Source organism: Brachyistius frenatus, unplaced genomic scaffold (assembly GCF_029030835.1).
Source record: "Brachyistius frenatus isolate BFR_SWC_R1_liver_20210118 unplaced genomic scaffold, ASM2903083v1 Contig_85, whole genome shotgun sequence".
Taxonomy (NCBI): Eukaryota; Metazoa; Chordata; class Actinopteri; family Embiotocidae; genus Brachyistius; species Brachyistius frenatus.
In genome coordinates, this window is record NW_027210684.1 from 1,018,364 (window position 1) to 1,036,304 (window position 17,941).

Below are 17,941 nucleotides of genomic sequence, written 5' to 3' on the forward strand. Positions count from 1 at the left end.
ATCCTCGTTGTGATAGTGGGACTTGTGCTTCCTTCAATGATTTTGCTGACATCAAAATCTGCCCCAGCCTCAGTCCTCTGTGGTACCTGCTTCTCAAGACTCCCAGTTGTAGAATGAACATATAGCGAGCATGCATATAGGCTGTAATACATTCAAATGTTTACTCTGTTATGATGTTTGCATGTGTAAAAATATAAGGAAGAAAAATGTATGGACAAGTGCATTAAGTACTGAATACTGTTATCTCATTAGAGAGCCCAGCTAAACTTCCATAGCAACATGGTACAAGATGAATGTGACCACCAACTGTGTTCATATACAGTATAGCCCTATTTTTTTTCCAGTCACCATTAAAACAACATATATCCAACAGAAAACAGGAAGTCTTTCCAGTGTCAGAGCTTAGTTCAGCTGTTTGAGGGAATTTCCGTAGAATTTGAATTGAAATCACTGGAGCATAGCTGATGTTGGAGGTAGAAAGCACAACCATTGACGTCTAGGTGGGATATATACTGTACGTGTTGTTGAAAAAAGTTGTTTTTTGCTGCATCATTACATGCTACTTCTTTGTGACTTACTGAAACCTGGCCCACCTGGATCACAACAGTAGGTGTGAAAGGTGCCTGGTCTGACCAATAGAAGTCATCAAACTGAACCATAGATCGGTTATTTAGAGTGTGAAAAATGTTCTGGATGGTTCGGACTCTCAGATTTATTACAGGAAATTGAGGCAGCATATCATTAATCATTAAACAATAGAAGAAGACTTTTTTTTTTTTTTTTAAAGAACCAGAAATGAGCTGCAGTAGAACATGGAGAGAATAATTAAGGGTTTAACTGTAATTTGGTCCGACAAAGAAATCAAAACTGAGATTGAAAAAAACAAACTTAGAAATGACAAAACGTAAACGTAATTTATTTTCTGAGAGGGAAATAAGTGCAAGTTGTTATACCAGAACAGTAATATTAATATTGTTGCAATGAAATGAATCTGTTTATTTATTTTTCTCCATTCAAACAGAAATGGCTACCAGCTGAATTATCAACACACCGACTACAGACCAATCGATGTCAAGTATAGGAACGTAGGTATGGCACGCAAAGTTCTTTAGTACAGTCATACAATTGCAAAGTGAAACCAATATAAACCAGATCAGGTGTGAAAACACCCTGAGTCACTTGAAAGCAGCACAAAGTTTCCAGATGCTCCCTGTGATATTTCTCTTTAGTGTTCAATAGTCTGTATCGATCTGTTGTGGCAGGAGGCTTTGGATGGGATTAAGACAGCTTCTCCAGCGTGAACAAAATGCGCAAGTTAATATGCCTTTTCAACCAACAGCAGCATTTACAAAATGCAGTATTATCACAGCTGTGGTTACCGTGGTGACCAAAGACCCCATTCAGACTGACACAATGACCAGTTAAAACCGTCATGCTGTCAATCAACATCAGCCGACCCTCCTTTAAAACCCTCCTCCTGACCAGGGTTGGACCTGATTGGTTGTACTGGGACACACACATGTTTACCACAATGAGACATAGTTGTACATCTCATATATTATTAATTAGTAGTGAGTGTTTTGAGGAAAACAACAACAACGGGAAACTGGCAAGAATCGTTTGAAGTTCGGGAGCTTCTTCTGAAATTCAGGCACAAAGTAACTGAGCGTAGCAACGTGTGGGGGTACCAACGTGTAAGTGTGTAAACAGAATACACAGCCAATGTTTAGCTCGTACATCATTAAACTGTATTGCCAATATGCAATTCTGAATATTGTCAGAGACATTTTTTGCTGATGTGCGTCAATAAATTTGTCAAATATATAATCAAACAATCCTGTTGTGCAATCCAGAAGAAGGAGTGTCCTCAACCCGATCATAAAACTATTTGTTTAGTATTCAAACTGCAAGCAAATTGTAATACTTCCTCACAATTAATGTAAATATAAGAAATATGAAATGCTTTGATGCACTATAACTACGAATATTTTCTTTATACCTCTTCTGACATAAACCCTCCCTTTCCCTTTGATCAAAATTCTGTATCTCTTTATAGTGTACTTGAATCATATTGAGCATGTTTCTGCATATGAATCTGTATCTGTTCATATTCTGAATCAGTCCAGGCACTCCTGTTTAACTGGTTTCAGCGACTATCACTCCCAAACGTTCATCCGCACAAATCCAAAACCCATTTTTACACTTGTTCATGCGTGACTCATTCATGTGGTGGCAGTGAATGAGACTGAGCATTTCACAGTGTTTCGACAAATACTCTGAACATTAGAAGTGTACGGAAGACTGCGAGGAAAATAAAAGTGCAGGTGTTGTACATAAAATCGTATGATATTGAATTACTATGAGTTTCGGGAACTGTGATGATTAGTGAGTTTGGATAAGAGGAACAGAATGTCATCCAAATGCAGCAGATTATCACACTTCAACGTACTTTCTTACTAACTTGAAAATAACTTTTATTACATTTAGACACTTGAATCAGCTCTACTTTGTTTAAACCACACCATCTTTTCCAATAATCAAATCTCAGTCTTTTATAAGCCCTCTATACAGCATTTGGACATGCTTATTCTGCTATTTAAAATTAAACTGCAGGATAAAATATGAGTGAGGCTGATCCTTTTACCCCTTAAATTGGAACTGAATGTTTACAAACTATGCTACTGGTACATGTGTATCAAGGTCTGGTACAAACACGTGTTTGTATTATTTTAAGGGTCACTGAATGTCTCATTTTACCTGATTAACATTTATGGATTAACTAAAGGTGGCGGTTGAGAGAAGGTTCCTTTGTCCTTCAGTGGTATGAGTGGCCGTGGAGCTACATATTAGCAGGCAGGCATGCAGGCAGCAACTTGAAAATGGAAAAAAGTTAAAAAGCAGCATTGGCACTGACACAACTACCTCTGCATGTCATGTTTTCTCCTGCCCTTTCTTTCAGTCAAGCTTGTCTGTATAGGAAATTAAATTGAGGCCAAAAGTCCACGGTTCATTTTCTCTCAGTATAAAGCCTGTGTGCTGTCCTCTACATTTGCAAAGGGACAATAAGCCAGCCAAGCAGCATGTAACGTTTCAGCTCCTATGCAAGTCTGATTTATTAAAAGCATGCTGTCTGCTTTATAAGACACTGGCCCTGGCTGAAATCCCGACAGAGAGCGGAAATTATTTGATGCTGACGCCACATTGAGTCTGACTGACTTTTCCTGTGTGCTCACTGAGACACAGCTGGAGGACATAGAGGGGCAGAACGAAGAAACACACGTTAGAAATATTACACTTTACATCACAGACTTAATGGTTTGATAGTTTGATCCCATCTAAGCTGTCCTCCGTTACTGTAAATAGCATTTAAATGAAAGATAAAAGTGCTGTGAGAATAGTGAGCTCAGCTAACACAAATCTTTCAATACCTGATCCAATGAAATATATAAATATGTTTTATATATATATATAATAGTAGCTCTTTTTGGGTATTCACCTACTCCAAAGAAAATCATATTTTCCACTGCTAAATTCTCTACTATATTCACCTGCTAGTTGCCAGATTTGTTTTTCTGCTGCTTGGTGCTTTACAGATAGCAAACAGTGTTTTTGTTGTTTTGCTGGAAACAGCCTCCTCAAAAACAAGGATGAAGAGAATAACATTTTCTGACGAGCAGCAAAACAGCTAAAAGAGGCTAATATAACCCATAGAGGAGAGGGGACGATTCAAGATCCAGTGTTTGGATGTGTGAAGGTTAGTCGCTCCAGGTTTGGTTTCAGACCTCTGAATTGGTACGATTAAGAATGGATCTTAACATATTTCACCATTGATATCAAGCTTCCTAGCGACATATACAGTGTACTGTAAATGGAGAAATGAACAAGCTTGACAGTTTTTTTTTTTTGTAAGACCAACAATAACGTGAACTTGCTAAATGCTTTTATAGACCTCTAATGGAGCTTTGATCAAGTGACTAGTTATGAGGGACTTTCACTGATCAGATATTTTTCTGATTCATTGTTATTTCAACAAATATATCAACTAGTGCAGCTTCAATGGAAAAAAAACATGTCTTTTTTTTAATCGAAAGAGTGATTTGTATTTTGTTGTGAACCCAACCCGTGGCGTTGTGCTGTCGGCATCAAATATTCAGCAGCGCTACAGACAAGCCAGGGTTTGGGCTGTATGCCCTCATCACAGCCCACAGGGAAGCTATGGATTGGTTTGTCTCGCTCGGCAGGCTTTTCAAAAACATGCCATGCTGTGATGCTCAGAAAGCAGCCCTGGAGGCCGGGATTCAGATGAGGCTACTGCTTTACAAGTGGTCAGGGCCGCATTGATTTAAGGTTTATACGATCAATGTTATCAATGTGGGTTTTAGGAGGGTCACCACATGAATGTCAATATCCCACAAGTTGAGCTGTCACAATTACCGTAAACTGTTGGGTGTTATTGGTGTCTGTGTGTGAGAATCCTTGTAACCGCCTGTAATATTAACCATTAAAGGCTGAGCATAAAAAAATAAAATAAAAATGTTTTGTTTTTTTTTTTTTGATTAAATGAAATGATGGTACTGTGAAATGAATATATAAAAGTGCTACCACTGTTATGGCTGCTCAGACAAATGGAAGATCTTACACTGAAATCATTTTAATGACTTTGAAATAATTTCACAATTTTTCTAGAACTAACCGAGTAGTCTGCAGTGATACGTGACATTCAATAGAGACATAATGAAGCATAATGGTGATCCTGATAAACTCAAGTCAATGTAATTTGCAATCTAAAATAAGACTCAGATTACACAGTAGGCTGATAATTTTGGATTCAATAAAACACGTGGCTTTTTGCGTGGATAGATGAAGGGAAACTTATTTTATTTTTACATAATGGACAAGTAATTTTTTCCACTATTAGAATATTTTCTTCCCTGGCAAAGTAGACTGTGAAACAGCATATTAGGGGATACAAATTGAAGAAAGTATTACAGTAATTAAGTATAAAAAGAAAAAAAAGACAAATGTATTTGGTGAATCGTCAACATTTTTGTGAGGGGGTTTTCGTTACGCTGGGGGACTCATGACCTGAGAATTTCTAAAAGCCTTACTGCACCCATGGATACTGGTTGTGGTTGTATACACTCATAAGAGAAAATTATTTTAAGAAGCTAAAGTAACAGCAAGCACATCTCACTGTCTTTCGAGGAAAATAAAAGCAATTATTATACGCTTCTTATTTTAGTTTTTCCACTAAATATATGCCATACAATAAAAAAAAAGTTTCATAATAAGCACACTTTCAGGGAGACAGGGTTGATGCTGGGGACACTAAGTTTGGGTCTGCTGGAGTTCTTATTTCTGCCAGCACAAAGCAGACAAAAACAAAAGGCGCAGCTTGGCAGGATCTGCTGCCATTAACATCAGACACCATACGGCTCGGACAGACTCGACTGCTCCTCACCTTTTGGGTTGAGTGGGCACAGTGAGGGGTTTTTTCACACTACTGATCCACAACAAACTTGTACCTTGAGGGCTTCCACACAGCTGAGGTGAACTAAATCTGCCCATATTGTTCAATTGGGCAATATCAGTCACTATGCAGGCCTGAACTGAAGTTTTCGTTAGGGTTTTTTGTTTACAACAAAAGGATTTAATTTTTCTTCATCTCTTGTTTATTAACTTTTTTTAATCAGAGTATTTCTACTTTTTGGATTGTTTTTCACTATATTGCTTGTGCAAATGAAACAGTTGTTTTATGGCCTCTCAGGAAACACAATAGTGCTAAAGGAGATCTACAAGGGGATAAACATCAAATCAAACCCCTGCGTCTGAAAATATTAAGTTTTTATTAACATAATTGACTCAGTTTGGTTTGGATGCCTCCATACTGTAGGTGATGATTGGATTGATCCATTGGGGACCAGCGGTAAAATAGCAGCTGATTAAAATTTGGAAATTGAACAAAGAAATGTGTATAGCAATGATACACTTGAGATTAAGAGTCTCACAAGATAAACCAATTGTGCCACGTTGAACCTATGATGCTGCGTTCAAAATATAGTGTTTTTATTTGTTCTCATCCACCCAGAGTTGTGGGATTTACTTTGTAGCCGTCTGTGTCTGTGGGGTTCAGACTGAAGTTGAGGATGTGTGTTTGGACTGCCAGCGTGTCACCTAGTGTGGGTACAGAACTACACAAGGTTAGTCATCTATTATGGATGACCAGGTGCAGCCAGTGGAGGACACCGTGGTCACCTTGTTGGATGTGAATGCACAGGGAGAAGCTTTGAACCCTGTGCAAGGAAGCCTCCAATGTTAGAACACAGCAGTTCAAAAATACACAGACTGAAACACTGAAAATTAGACTTCATTTATGTCATTCTGTGTTTTGAAAAAACGAACAGCCTGGTGACAAAAAAAAACTTTTTTGGCTTTGGATCTCAACTTCAAAGCAGTCCATTGAACCCGATTCCCCTTCAGCATCAGCCCCATAATAAGTCTGGCTCGTCTTCAAGCCTAAAAATGCTGGAGTCCCAACTCATCCGTAAGGTATAAACAGCCTCGTGGTGGGCACAGTGGCCAGGCAATGAACTGTGGCAGATGAGATGCTCCTGGCTGAGCTGACCTGGCTGGGTTGCGCAGACGAGTTCAAGCCCGTATCATGTGGTTGATCAAAAAGAAAACACATGGCTGCAGCGCTGTGAAGCACAACCCTGAAGACAGATGTCAGGAAGGATTTTCTTTAGACACTAGAAAAACTGCCATTAATAGAACAGTGTGTGTAGAGATCAAAACTGTCAGTAATTGTTTAATATTTGGCAAACTGAATCTATTTGGGTTTTGGATGATTGGTTGAGAGAAACAAGACATTTGAACATGAACATCTGTACATATTATGAATTGGAGTTCTGCTTTATGGTATTCATTGTCATCACTGGTTCAGGCATTTTCATGCAACAAGCATGAAACTTTGAACACCTACCAGGTTCCAATTATTTTTTTGTCTGTGAGGTGTGTGCGGTGTGTTTGCTAATAGCTACAAAACACCCAGTGGGACAAGAAAAAAAAAAAAAGAGTGTCGACAATGTGACTACCACTGAATGGCAGACTATCAGTCATTAATCGATTAAAGTAAACAAAAATATAGCTGCAGGTCTTGTGTCAGGTTTGGGTGACAAATTTGGCAACACCACGTAAGTTCAGCTGGTCTTTACAGAAGCAGAAAGAGGCCCCGGTTTGGGTCATGGGACCCTGCAGTACGGTTGGTGGACGATTGGATGATCCAATAGGATGCAGGCGCTAAACTCTATGCTGCTGTGATTGGTTGTTTCTCTGTCAGGCACTAACCTCAATCCTAAGAACCACACAACATAACAACCAATCACAGGCAGAGCATCCCTCCTGCTGATCCAATCTAGCACCAGCCCTGCAGAGGAGGCTACACTACGGTCAGACGCAGAACGTCCTGGTTCCAGTTGGACTCGCTGTGTTTCTGTGCAGAGATGGATGATAATGGACACTTTGGAAACAAATAGATAATGTGATGAAAAGTGTTGTCATCAAGCCAAAGCAGTTGTCACAGCTCATACAGAGACATGTCGAAGGGACAGACAACGGACCATTTCAGCAGACCAGTGTGACTGTGACTATGACCTGCATCTGCAAACCAACCAATCAAAATACAACATGAAAGGAAGTAGAATACAAAGGCCAGTGTAACATTGCTTAAGCACCATTTTCAATTGTGGTGATGACGTAAACACACACGCACACACACACACACACACACACACACACACACACACACACACACACACACACACACACACACACACACACACACACACACAATCTCAGAATGACGCTATCTGATGAAGTGCTTTCATGTAGATTTTTCTATTGACATCATTGAGCAAAAATTAATCGCACATTAATCCTACATCTGACATGCCTGAAATGTATATTGTAAAGTGTGGCACAGATTTGTGACAAACATTTCATTACAATCATCTCACAAATGAGACATGCAACAAATGTACACAATCACCCTCAACCCGTAGGACTGTTGCATCGATGTCACCAGATTTTAGATAATGCTTTGGGAAGAAAAATGTTGATGTTGCTGACAAATGATGGGCAAGCCTTTAAATTATTGTTGTTTGATAATATTTCCTCCCTGCCTCTTGTTGCATCACCATAAACCAAAAGGGCTTCCTAAGATTTTTCTGATAACTAACACAATGGAGACATTCACAGCTGTATCTCACTGCTTTTGTCCACAGCCTGCTGCCTGTGCTGACTACTACTGTCTTACACTCTCCTGTGACTTACAATGCAAAGAGGTCCAGGTGTGCTCGAGCTAAAAAGCCCATAAAGCAGCCTTCCCAGGACCTTTTCTGTATCCACAAGGAGCTGAACAAGTGACACGGATGTGGATTTATAGGTCGGGGCCTCCAACCGGGTGGCAAGCTGCAGCGGGGCCCGGGCAGCGCAGTGGCAACACCGCTTCCATCTGTTGTCACGGTCTGCTCATATCTGCATGCTAATCCTTCTCTACCCACACCTTCGTGAAAACACCCTGCCGCTGCGGCTCTTTCAGGATGAGGACTTAGCAGAGCAGGGAGCACAAAGACACGGACCTGAGGTTGATCGGATGTGAAATGCAGATAGAGCAGGGAGTAGAAATGCGAGATTAGAGGACAATCAAAGGGGTAAGAAGCAGAACCCGAGCACTCGCAATCTCATTTCCACATAAAAATGTTGTCACCACTCAAAGCTCGTGCACCTGTTAAATGGACTTGATGTTTGCAAATATATGCAAAACATGCAGCGGATCGTCAAGGTCAGTTATTTGCCATTTTATCAAGGTCTGAAGGTCATTGACATTCAGCGGGTGTTGAAGTGCGGCTCCCTGCCTCTGCTCAGCAGATGTAGCTGCTGGCAAAAGTCTTCAAGCTGACTAATCATTTGTGTATGCAGCTATAATATGCTTTCAATGTCTGAAATACATATCATCCATCAAAGCATGATTGTAATGTCTTTGGGCTGGAAAAGGGCACTGGGAGTAGGTGTGGCATATCTAAGATCTAATAAATATACATTTCCTCAGGCAAGAGGAGGAAGCTGTGAGATCTAAGGATTAATTTCCTACTCTGCCGACATAGCAGATAAGGCTTGATACAGTGCAGGCATGCAAAAACCTAGTCTGCAACTGAAATGTAGAACTTCGTAAATGTATGTTCTGCCGTGATCTGATTTAAACCTTTGAACTTGAGAACCAGCCAGTAGTTTGAAAGGCATTTTTTCTAATAATAACAATAATAATAATAATAATAATGATAATACACTATTTATCACAATTAGAAGCTGTAAAAAAATAAGTATTATTGTTGGGTTTTAAAATTGTCATAAATCCTTGAACTATTACCACTGAACCCCAAATCTAAGCCTAAAATAGTGACTTTAACGTTACCAAAAGTGAAGTATTTACATGATCAAAAAAAAAAAAAAAAAAAAAAAAAAAAAATGAAAATGCTGTGCTCCCCAGCACAACCAAGAGCCTTGAATAATTCAGCCAAGACCAACAGTCAAAAAAAAAAAAAGAAGTATTTTTTTGATAGAAAAGCCGGCTGGAGCGCCGGTTTGGAGAGGTTCTAAAAAAAATGGAATAGTTCAACATGTATAGTATGTGGAGCCCCCTTTTTTTTCAATATTGGTACATCTTTTGGGTATTTAGAAAAATGTTGGCTATAAATACTTTATGTATGGATTCAAAACTTTTTTTTCAATTTTTTTGTAAAATAAATTATCAAAGAAATCCAACAGACATTTTTCGGTCTTTTATAATTTATGACGTTATTACTGCACAAAAGAGATTTTTGAGTTCTCCCTACTTCTAGCCATGATTGTGCAGTTTCCACTGAGGGGCAGGACCTGCGTCGTGCAGTGAAAAATGAGCCGTAGAGACTCCAAATATGACGGCAGCAGAAAAGGCTCAGACATTGCTTGGAGTTCAGAGAGTTAAAAAGGATAAAACATGCATCTGTTTTTACATTTTAATCATTAGAAACCCACTCTGACTCCCTCCCTGTCTTATAGTTGTAACACACCCATACTCTGTGTCCGACATGTCCACTCTCTATGGAAGGCAGCAGAGCAGCAGACTGGAGTGCATGCCGTGCGCTCAATATGTGTTCAATATAAATAAATCTGGCAGCCGAGTGACAATGGCAGAGATTTTCTAAAAGTCGAGACTGAGATACATGTATACCGAGACAAAGAAGAGTTGTTATGCCACACAGTAAACTGTGAGACACAGAGATGTTTTGTAAATGAAACATTTCTTGCTTCTGAAAAAAGCTATTGTACCATGACAGACATCTGCAGGATTTATCTGCTATGTAAAAACTTTAGTCAGAAAAAAGAATCTGTGCAGTCAGCTGTTTCCTTTGGAATAAACAGGGAAATACAAAAAGGAGGAACATGTTATCTTATCTCAATGATGTTATCTCTGAGGATGTTTTAGCTTCAGGGAAAATGACTAAACCGCACTAAAATAACTTTATGTATTTGAATCCGTATCTGTCTATGAAATTTAAGAAGAAAAATAAATCGTCCTTTTACTTCTTTTCATTTTGCAAATGAAAGATTTTGGTCGATTAAAAAGTTCTTTTGAGTGTGTCTCAACGGAAAGGAAAGTGTAATGTTAGACATCATAGCAGTTTCTATTTTTAGATCCTTTGTGGACACCCAGCCCCACAACAGAAGGTTTTACCATAACAGAGATGTGCAGGATGCGCAGCTCCTCCTTCGTGGAATCGTTGGCTGGGTCCTCGGTCGGTTCTGGGAGGTTCAAGCTGCCGTCCTGGTGGTGGATGTGAAAGAGCAGAGTGCCGTTCTCCAGCCACTGCTGCCGCCAGCGCACGAGAGGGATGTCCTCCGAGTTCCCAGAGATCTCTGCCAAACACAAAAGAAAAACAAAGGGCACAAAATGTGAAGTTTCCTGCTGAATTCTTATAGCAAACCATGCCAATATCTTGGAGGAGATCCACTTAAATTGAAGCAATTTACCAGAAAAGAGGCACTTCATGTTGTGAGTAACTAAATAGGAGTTTTAATGACACTATATCAGGCAAACAGACTAGGGATGAGCAAGCACAGCTTTAAGTTTTAAACATTCATTTTATTTTACCCCTAATAATGGCAAAAGTACAATTGAACTTCTGGTAAATAACTTGGCCCTTAAAAGAGGTCAACAAAAGAGAACTGAGAAACAATGATGACAAAACAAGCTGTTGCCTCAACAAAGTATTTTTCTTTGGTCAGGTAGAATAACAAACTGGCTGATCAGACTATTACAAACACAGAGGGGAAAACGAGATAAATAATAACTCAAACTCAGTATAACGTAACACTGCCCCCCCTCCCCTCTCCTTCCCTCCCCCTACTGTCACAGCTCATGGTCTGGTCCTTTTCTCAGGCCTCTCCATTTAAACCAAGCTCCACCCTCATCCACACCTTTTGGCCAAAAGCAAGAAGCAGAAAACTCAAGCAGGAGACACAGTGAGTCAAACAAGACAAAAGAGAAATGCAGAAGTGTCATTTATGGAACCAAACAAACTGTGACTGTGTTTTAACTTAAACCTGAAGTGAATAACTTTCTGTGAGGTATATTTGAAATGACTTATTTCACTGTCTGAATTTGAGCCATTCAGTTTGATAACATTTGGAAAGTCTAGGAGAGCAGTGTGATTGAATTGGAACAGATACCAGTTTTAAAAACTCCAGTGTTAAATGCATAGACGTCTGTGGTAGTAATAGGTTTATTCAACATTGTGTGAACTTGCTTGGCAAGCACTTGAATGTGACAGACATTCATTTGTATGTAAACCTCCCACACTACAGTTTCTGCAAAGAGAAATACCTAAACATTCTTTAAGGATGTGAGCGAGTGTGTGAAAGCAGAACCTGCATTTTACATTTGTATCTTGAGTGTGATGAGACGGTATGAATAGTACCACTTTGCTCTTCCACTTGTGTGGCTGTGGCTATCACCCACACACCAGCTGAGGAAGGTTACCAGCTTGGGCCTGTTCAAGACAGGACAGGTGAAATGTAACCGTTTTTTTTTTTTTTTTTTTTTTTTACTAATGTGATAAGGTGCAATTTTATACAGACATTGTTAGTCCCCTAGTGATCAATCCTAGCCTAGACCCAAGTTCACTAAGTAAATGTATGGCTCTGGATACACTGGGGATTGTTGATAGTCGTTGCATGCCACTGGGCGTAGACCTGGAGGGCATTTTGAAACTATTGGAGCAGCCTTTCACAATTTGTATTGACCACTTAATGCACTGAAACACTACAATTTAAACATCCCACGAGGCTACCCCCACTCGTGGCTGATTGGTCGCCCTTCAGAGTGACTGAGCAAACCTTAATGCGGGAAGGGTTTCCAGACTATAATCACAGATTGGAATGGAGGTATGGGCACTAGTTGGGCAGAGTCAGCCCAGATCAACCTTCCTGACTTTTGTGAAGTGACTTTTCCTCATGTTCTGCCATCAGATTGTGCTTTTCAGGGAATTAAACGGATTGGCATGAAATTTTGCAGACATTCATTTTCCACAGAAGATAAATCTTACTGATATTGGTGATATCTTGATGTTCCATCCAGAGATCCAGATCCCTTTTGCTGACGTTACAGTTAGCATTTAGCTCAAAGCACCATTGTCAGTAAGGAGAGACCCCATCACAGCTGTAATTTCTTGTTTCCAGACTGTACTGGCATTGTCCACGATGACAGGTGCAATGTGACCACCGCTTTAATTTTCAACCTGGGCACCCATTAGCTCAGAGATGGACAGTTGTCTCACTCTTCTGCACCGTTTCAGAGTTTTCATGATCCCTGCCTGAAACTGAATCGACTCTCTCAGCTGCTAAATGTATATTCAAGATGGGAAGAGCAAAAAAAAAAAAACCAGAGAAGTGATTAAACCCAAGAGATGAAGATGAGTAAAGAGTGATTCTATGGATGCAGCGGAGCATGAGCAACATTGTGCTTTGTGTCATACCTCAGTTCCCCAGACAATACGTTCCACTCGAAGCTGTTTGAAAAATTAGTGATGTACTCCAAAACACACACACACACACACACACACACACACACACACACACACACACACACACACACACACACACACACACACACACACACACACACACACACACACACACACACACACACACACACACACACACACACACAGAGACTATGGGATGGAAAACACTGTAAATGCATGACAGAGCATTATGGGTGATTTTCTGTAAGTATGAAGAGCAGCAAAGATGCACCGAGCTCGCAAGTCATGAGAGGTACAGGAAGAATAAATGGAAATAGAGATCAGTGAGTGCAGAGATCAGTGAGTGAATCCTACTTCTATCCCCAAAACAAATCCAGTGGCTCCTGGAGCTGAACACGCTGTGCATTCCTGACAAGATATTGGAGTTTTACCTGAATTAACACCAAGTATAGCAATGATCTGGATATTTGCATGTCAGAAAACATTTAAACTAAAACTGGGTTATGTGGGTGAAGTATTTTATTTAAAGGTTATGTTGAAATGTTGTTCAACACTTGAGTTACTGTTATTATTAGTTATTTCAAGGCAAAATGTTTATGAACTGCACATTGAAATATTGTAATCAAAATGTTGTGATATTGACATTTTCTAACCAAATTCAACCTTGTTTTAACCTAAACATATAATGATTTTCACCTTCAAAATACCAAAATATTGCTCCTTCGGTAGTGAACCTACTCGTACTGCCAACTGTTTGGTCTCAACCCATACGGTCTCCAGATTAGCGGTCTTAACTTTCATCATATAGATGCAGAGCCCTCAACTTCAAAAGGGCTCTTCCTCCATCGCCATGAACCCCCTCACCCCCCTCTCTGTGACGACTGGCCAGGTTAGGAGACAGCTGGAGAGACTCCACCAGCGCAAGGCTGCAGGAACCTGACGGCATCGGCCCCGGGGTCCTGAAGACCTGACGCCATCCAGCTGGCTGAGGTCCTGCAACACCTCTTCAACCTGAGCCTGAAGCAGGAGGAGGTCCCGGTGCTGTGGAAGACGTCCTGTCTGGTTCCTGTACCGAAGAAGACGACTCCATCTGGCATCTACGACTACCGACCGGTTGCCCTCACATCTCGTGATGAAGGTGCTGGAGAGGCTGGTCTTGGCCCACCTCAGGCCGCTGGTGAAATCTTCTCTGGACCCTCTGCAATTTGCGTATCAGCCTCGTGTGGGAGTGGACGACGCCATCATCTACCTGCTGCAACGAGCTCAGTCTCACCTGGATGGAACCGGTGACTCTGTGAGAATCACTTTCTTTGATTTCTCCAGTGCATTCAACACCATCCAACCACTGCTGCTGAGTGAGAAGCTGCAGGTGGTGGGGGTGGACATGTCCACCGTCTCCTGGATCACTGACTACCTGACAGGCAGGCCACAGTTTGTCCGTCTGGGCAGTGTGCTGTCTGATACGGTGGTCAGTGGTATTGGAGCTCCTGAGGGAACTGTTCTGTCTCCCTTCCTGTTCACCTTCTACACCACTGACTTCCAGTACAACTCAGAGTCCTGCCATCTGCAGAAGTTCTCTGATGACTCTGCAGTGGTCGGATGTATAAGGGATGGACGGGAGGAGGAGTACAGGGCAGTAGTGGAGGACTTTGTGGAGTGGGCGGGAAGGAATCACCTGCTCCTGAACGTGGCCAAGACCAGAGAGATGGTGGTCGACTTCAGGAGGAAGACAATGGCTCCACAACCGCTGAGAGTTCTGGGAGAGGAGGTGGACATGGTGGAGGAGTACAAGTACCTGGGTGTGTCCATCGACAACAGACTGAACTGGAAGACCAACATCAATGCTGTCTACAAAAAGGGGATGAGTCAACTCTTTTTCTTGAGGAAACTTCGATCCTTCAATGTGTGCAGCGAGATGTTGGAGATGTTCTACCATCTGTTGTGGCCAGTGCTTTGTACTTCTCTGTGGTCTGATGGGGGAGCAGCATTGGAGCCGGCGACACCAACAAACTTAACAAGCTGGTTAAGAAGGCCGGCTCCATCATCGGCTACAAACTGGACAGTCTGGAAAAGGTGGTGGAGAGGAGGACGCTGAACAAACTATTGTCCATATTGGATAATCCTGACCACCCTCTCCACCACCTGCTGCAGGGACAGAGGAGGACTTTCTCCAAAAGATTCCTCCAGCTCCGCTGTCACAAGGACAGATACAGGAGATCATTCCTGATACAGGAGATCATTCCTGATACAGGAGATCATTCCAGATACAGGAGATCATTCCTGATACAGGAGATCATTCCAGATACAGGAGATCATTCCTGATACAGGAGATCATTCCTGATACAGGAGATAATTCCTGCCCACTGCAATAAGACTGTACAATAACTCACCTCTGGCAAAATCCATCACACAACAATAACACTGTTGTCTGTGTTTATTGGTTGTTTATATATACAAAAACTAAATAAATAATAATAATAAAAAATATATATACTGTACTGTATATACTGTATATACTGTGCATTTTATATTTAATATGTTTTTACTGCTTTGTATTGCTTTCCTGTATGCTGCTGTAGCAAAAAAAAAAAAGTCCCCTTGGGGATTAATAAAGTAACTACCTAACCTAACCTAACCTAACCTAAATAAAAGACCACTTTTTTTTTTCCATTTATCTAACTGACCAAACAGGAAAGGTTTTCAACATGAGCTGCTTTTAGTTCATCAAGACGTGTATATTTTGCTCTATTTACATTCATTCCTTCATTCTGTATCCGCTTATGCGACATAAAAAAAAAGGATCTATCGCTTTACACAAAATGGGCTGTGGGAACCTATTTAAACATTGTGTTCCTTGAAAAAAAAAAAAAAAAAAAAAGCCTTTTTAACCAATACCAGTTATTTACTTTCATTAGGATTCTTGACCTTGTTTTAATGAGTCCCCTTTTTTAGGTAAAAGTGTTAGCAGCTCTAAACTGATTTTTTTTTTCAGAATAAGAGTTTAATTATGAGATGAGTTATGCGAGTTTTCCTATTTGCAAAAGAATGTTTTGCTTTGTGATGTTTATTTGCACATGAAAATCTACTCCGAGTATTACTTTTTTCTTAAGAAAATCTAAGTTTTATCCAAAAGCAACTGGACTTCTTTAGTTTCTTGAAGAACTCAGAACTGAAGAAGCCTTTCAGTGAGAGGCAAAAGATATTCAAGACACACAAAAAAATCCAGTTTCTTTTGGCTAAAACTCAGATTAACTCTGACCTAGATAACCGAGAGCTTTCACAGATATACTCTTTCCAAGAAGTTAAAGTGACATATTTGTACATCTAAATAACCCACACAGACTTCCCCACTAGCTGTCCTCTCTGACAATATATATCTGTATATATCACAGATATTCTCTTGCCACAAAAATCTACTGTATCAGGAAGTATCGTATTTTTTTAAATAACTATTTTGTCCTCTTACAAATGGAGAGTGGTCAGCTATACATGTTCTCTCTGATGTAATCCAGTAACATAAGTCTCAGCCACTGTGGCTCATTCTGAAGCAGTAACCTTCAAAGAGATGGTCAGCTGGTAACATAATCTTCAGGGTCAATTTTTCTGCAGATCAATTTAAAATGCAGGTAACAAAAGCTAGTCCAAAAGTCAGGCAGATTATAAATCAGAGGGGAAAAGGAATACTAAAGAAAGCAATTCTAAAGTCAATAAAGCTCAAGAAATCCATTGGATTACCTGAATAGTGTGTAGTGTTATAGTAAAGCATGAAAAGATATGTGAAGAAACAAGGAAAACAATGACATAAAATGTCCCAGTTCTTTGTATTCTGTAAACACTGGTTAGTTTCAATTATAGCTGGCAGGTGACGTTATTCTCATTTGAAATTCCAGTGAGAAATTTGCACATCAAGTTACCATTAATTCCATCATTTAAAGTATGCGGCGCACAGTTTGCATCCTTGTCCTACTTATGGAGTACTATGGAAACCACTGCCACTGGAAAAGGCTATTACACTAATTGATATTATGACCCAGAGCAGTACACAAATCTATTATCCAAATATATTACGTTAGGCCTTCTAGTATAAAAGCCATCAAATAATTTAAAGCTCATTTTAACCAAAAATGTCACAATGAACCAAACGGAGCAGCAAGCACAATGCAGATCAGAGGAATGGTGGGGGTGCACTGGAGAGATGGAGTCCATTAGAGAATAGTCCATAATTGATCAAAGTCCATACCACAGGCTGTTTTTTTTCCGTGCGGCAGAGTCGCGCTGGTTGCGGGGACAAATCGCGGTCTGTAAATAATAATGAGGATTAGGCCTCATCAAAAGAAAAAGCCCAGAACTGAGTGACTAAAACAGCAAGTTAAGGCACTTGCATTAGCACGGGAGATGAGAAGTAGAACGAGAACTACAAGGACGGCGAAGCCAGACGAAGGCTGCAGAGTGAATGTTAACGCACGGAACACCACAAAACCTACTTGTCGCTGTAAAGCACAGATCTATATATAAACACGGCTAACACTGTGCCACAATAGACCATTACACTGATTACTGCCTAAGATGTAGCTGCAAACAAGATTTTCCTGCTGATCACGGGCTTTTTACACAGTGTACAAAACTTGCGGTGCATGTGTCAAGTTCCACAACCTTTGCCAAGCACATTATGGGTCTCAATTGATTTGGGTCATTAAATTGTTTCATCTGTTTTGTCTGCTTCATCTGTACATTATTACTTCCATGTTTGAACATAATGACACAATCATTAAGGATTAAAGGTCAAATCGGTGTTTACTTCTGATGCATACTTTGTTAAAGGGGAAGAATCCAATATAAACATTAGTCATTTGTCTTTG

The 17,941-nt window shown here is 40.3% G+C and overlaps 1 protein-coding gene across 5 annotated transcripts in view; it reads right to left on the reverse strand.

The window, feature by feature from the left end:
* astn1 (astrotactin 1) overlaps positions 1-17,941 on the reverse strand; it is a 399,600-nt gene that overhangs the window by 315,639 nt on the left and 66,020 nt on the right. For all 5 annotated transcript variants that reach the window (XM_069709823.1, XM_069709824.1, XM_069709822.1 and 2 more), the window contains exon 2: positions 10,775-10,956. In XM_069709823.1, coding sequence (XP_069565924.1) covers positions 10,775-10,956 — 182 coding nt within the window. The remainder of the gene's footprint in view (positions 1-10,774; positions 10,957-17,941) is intronic.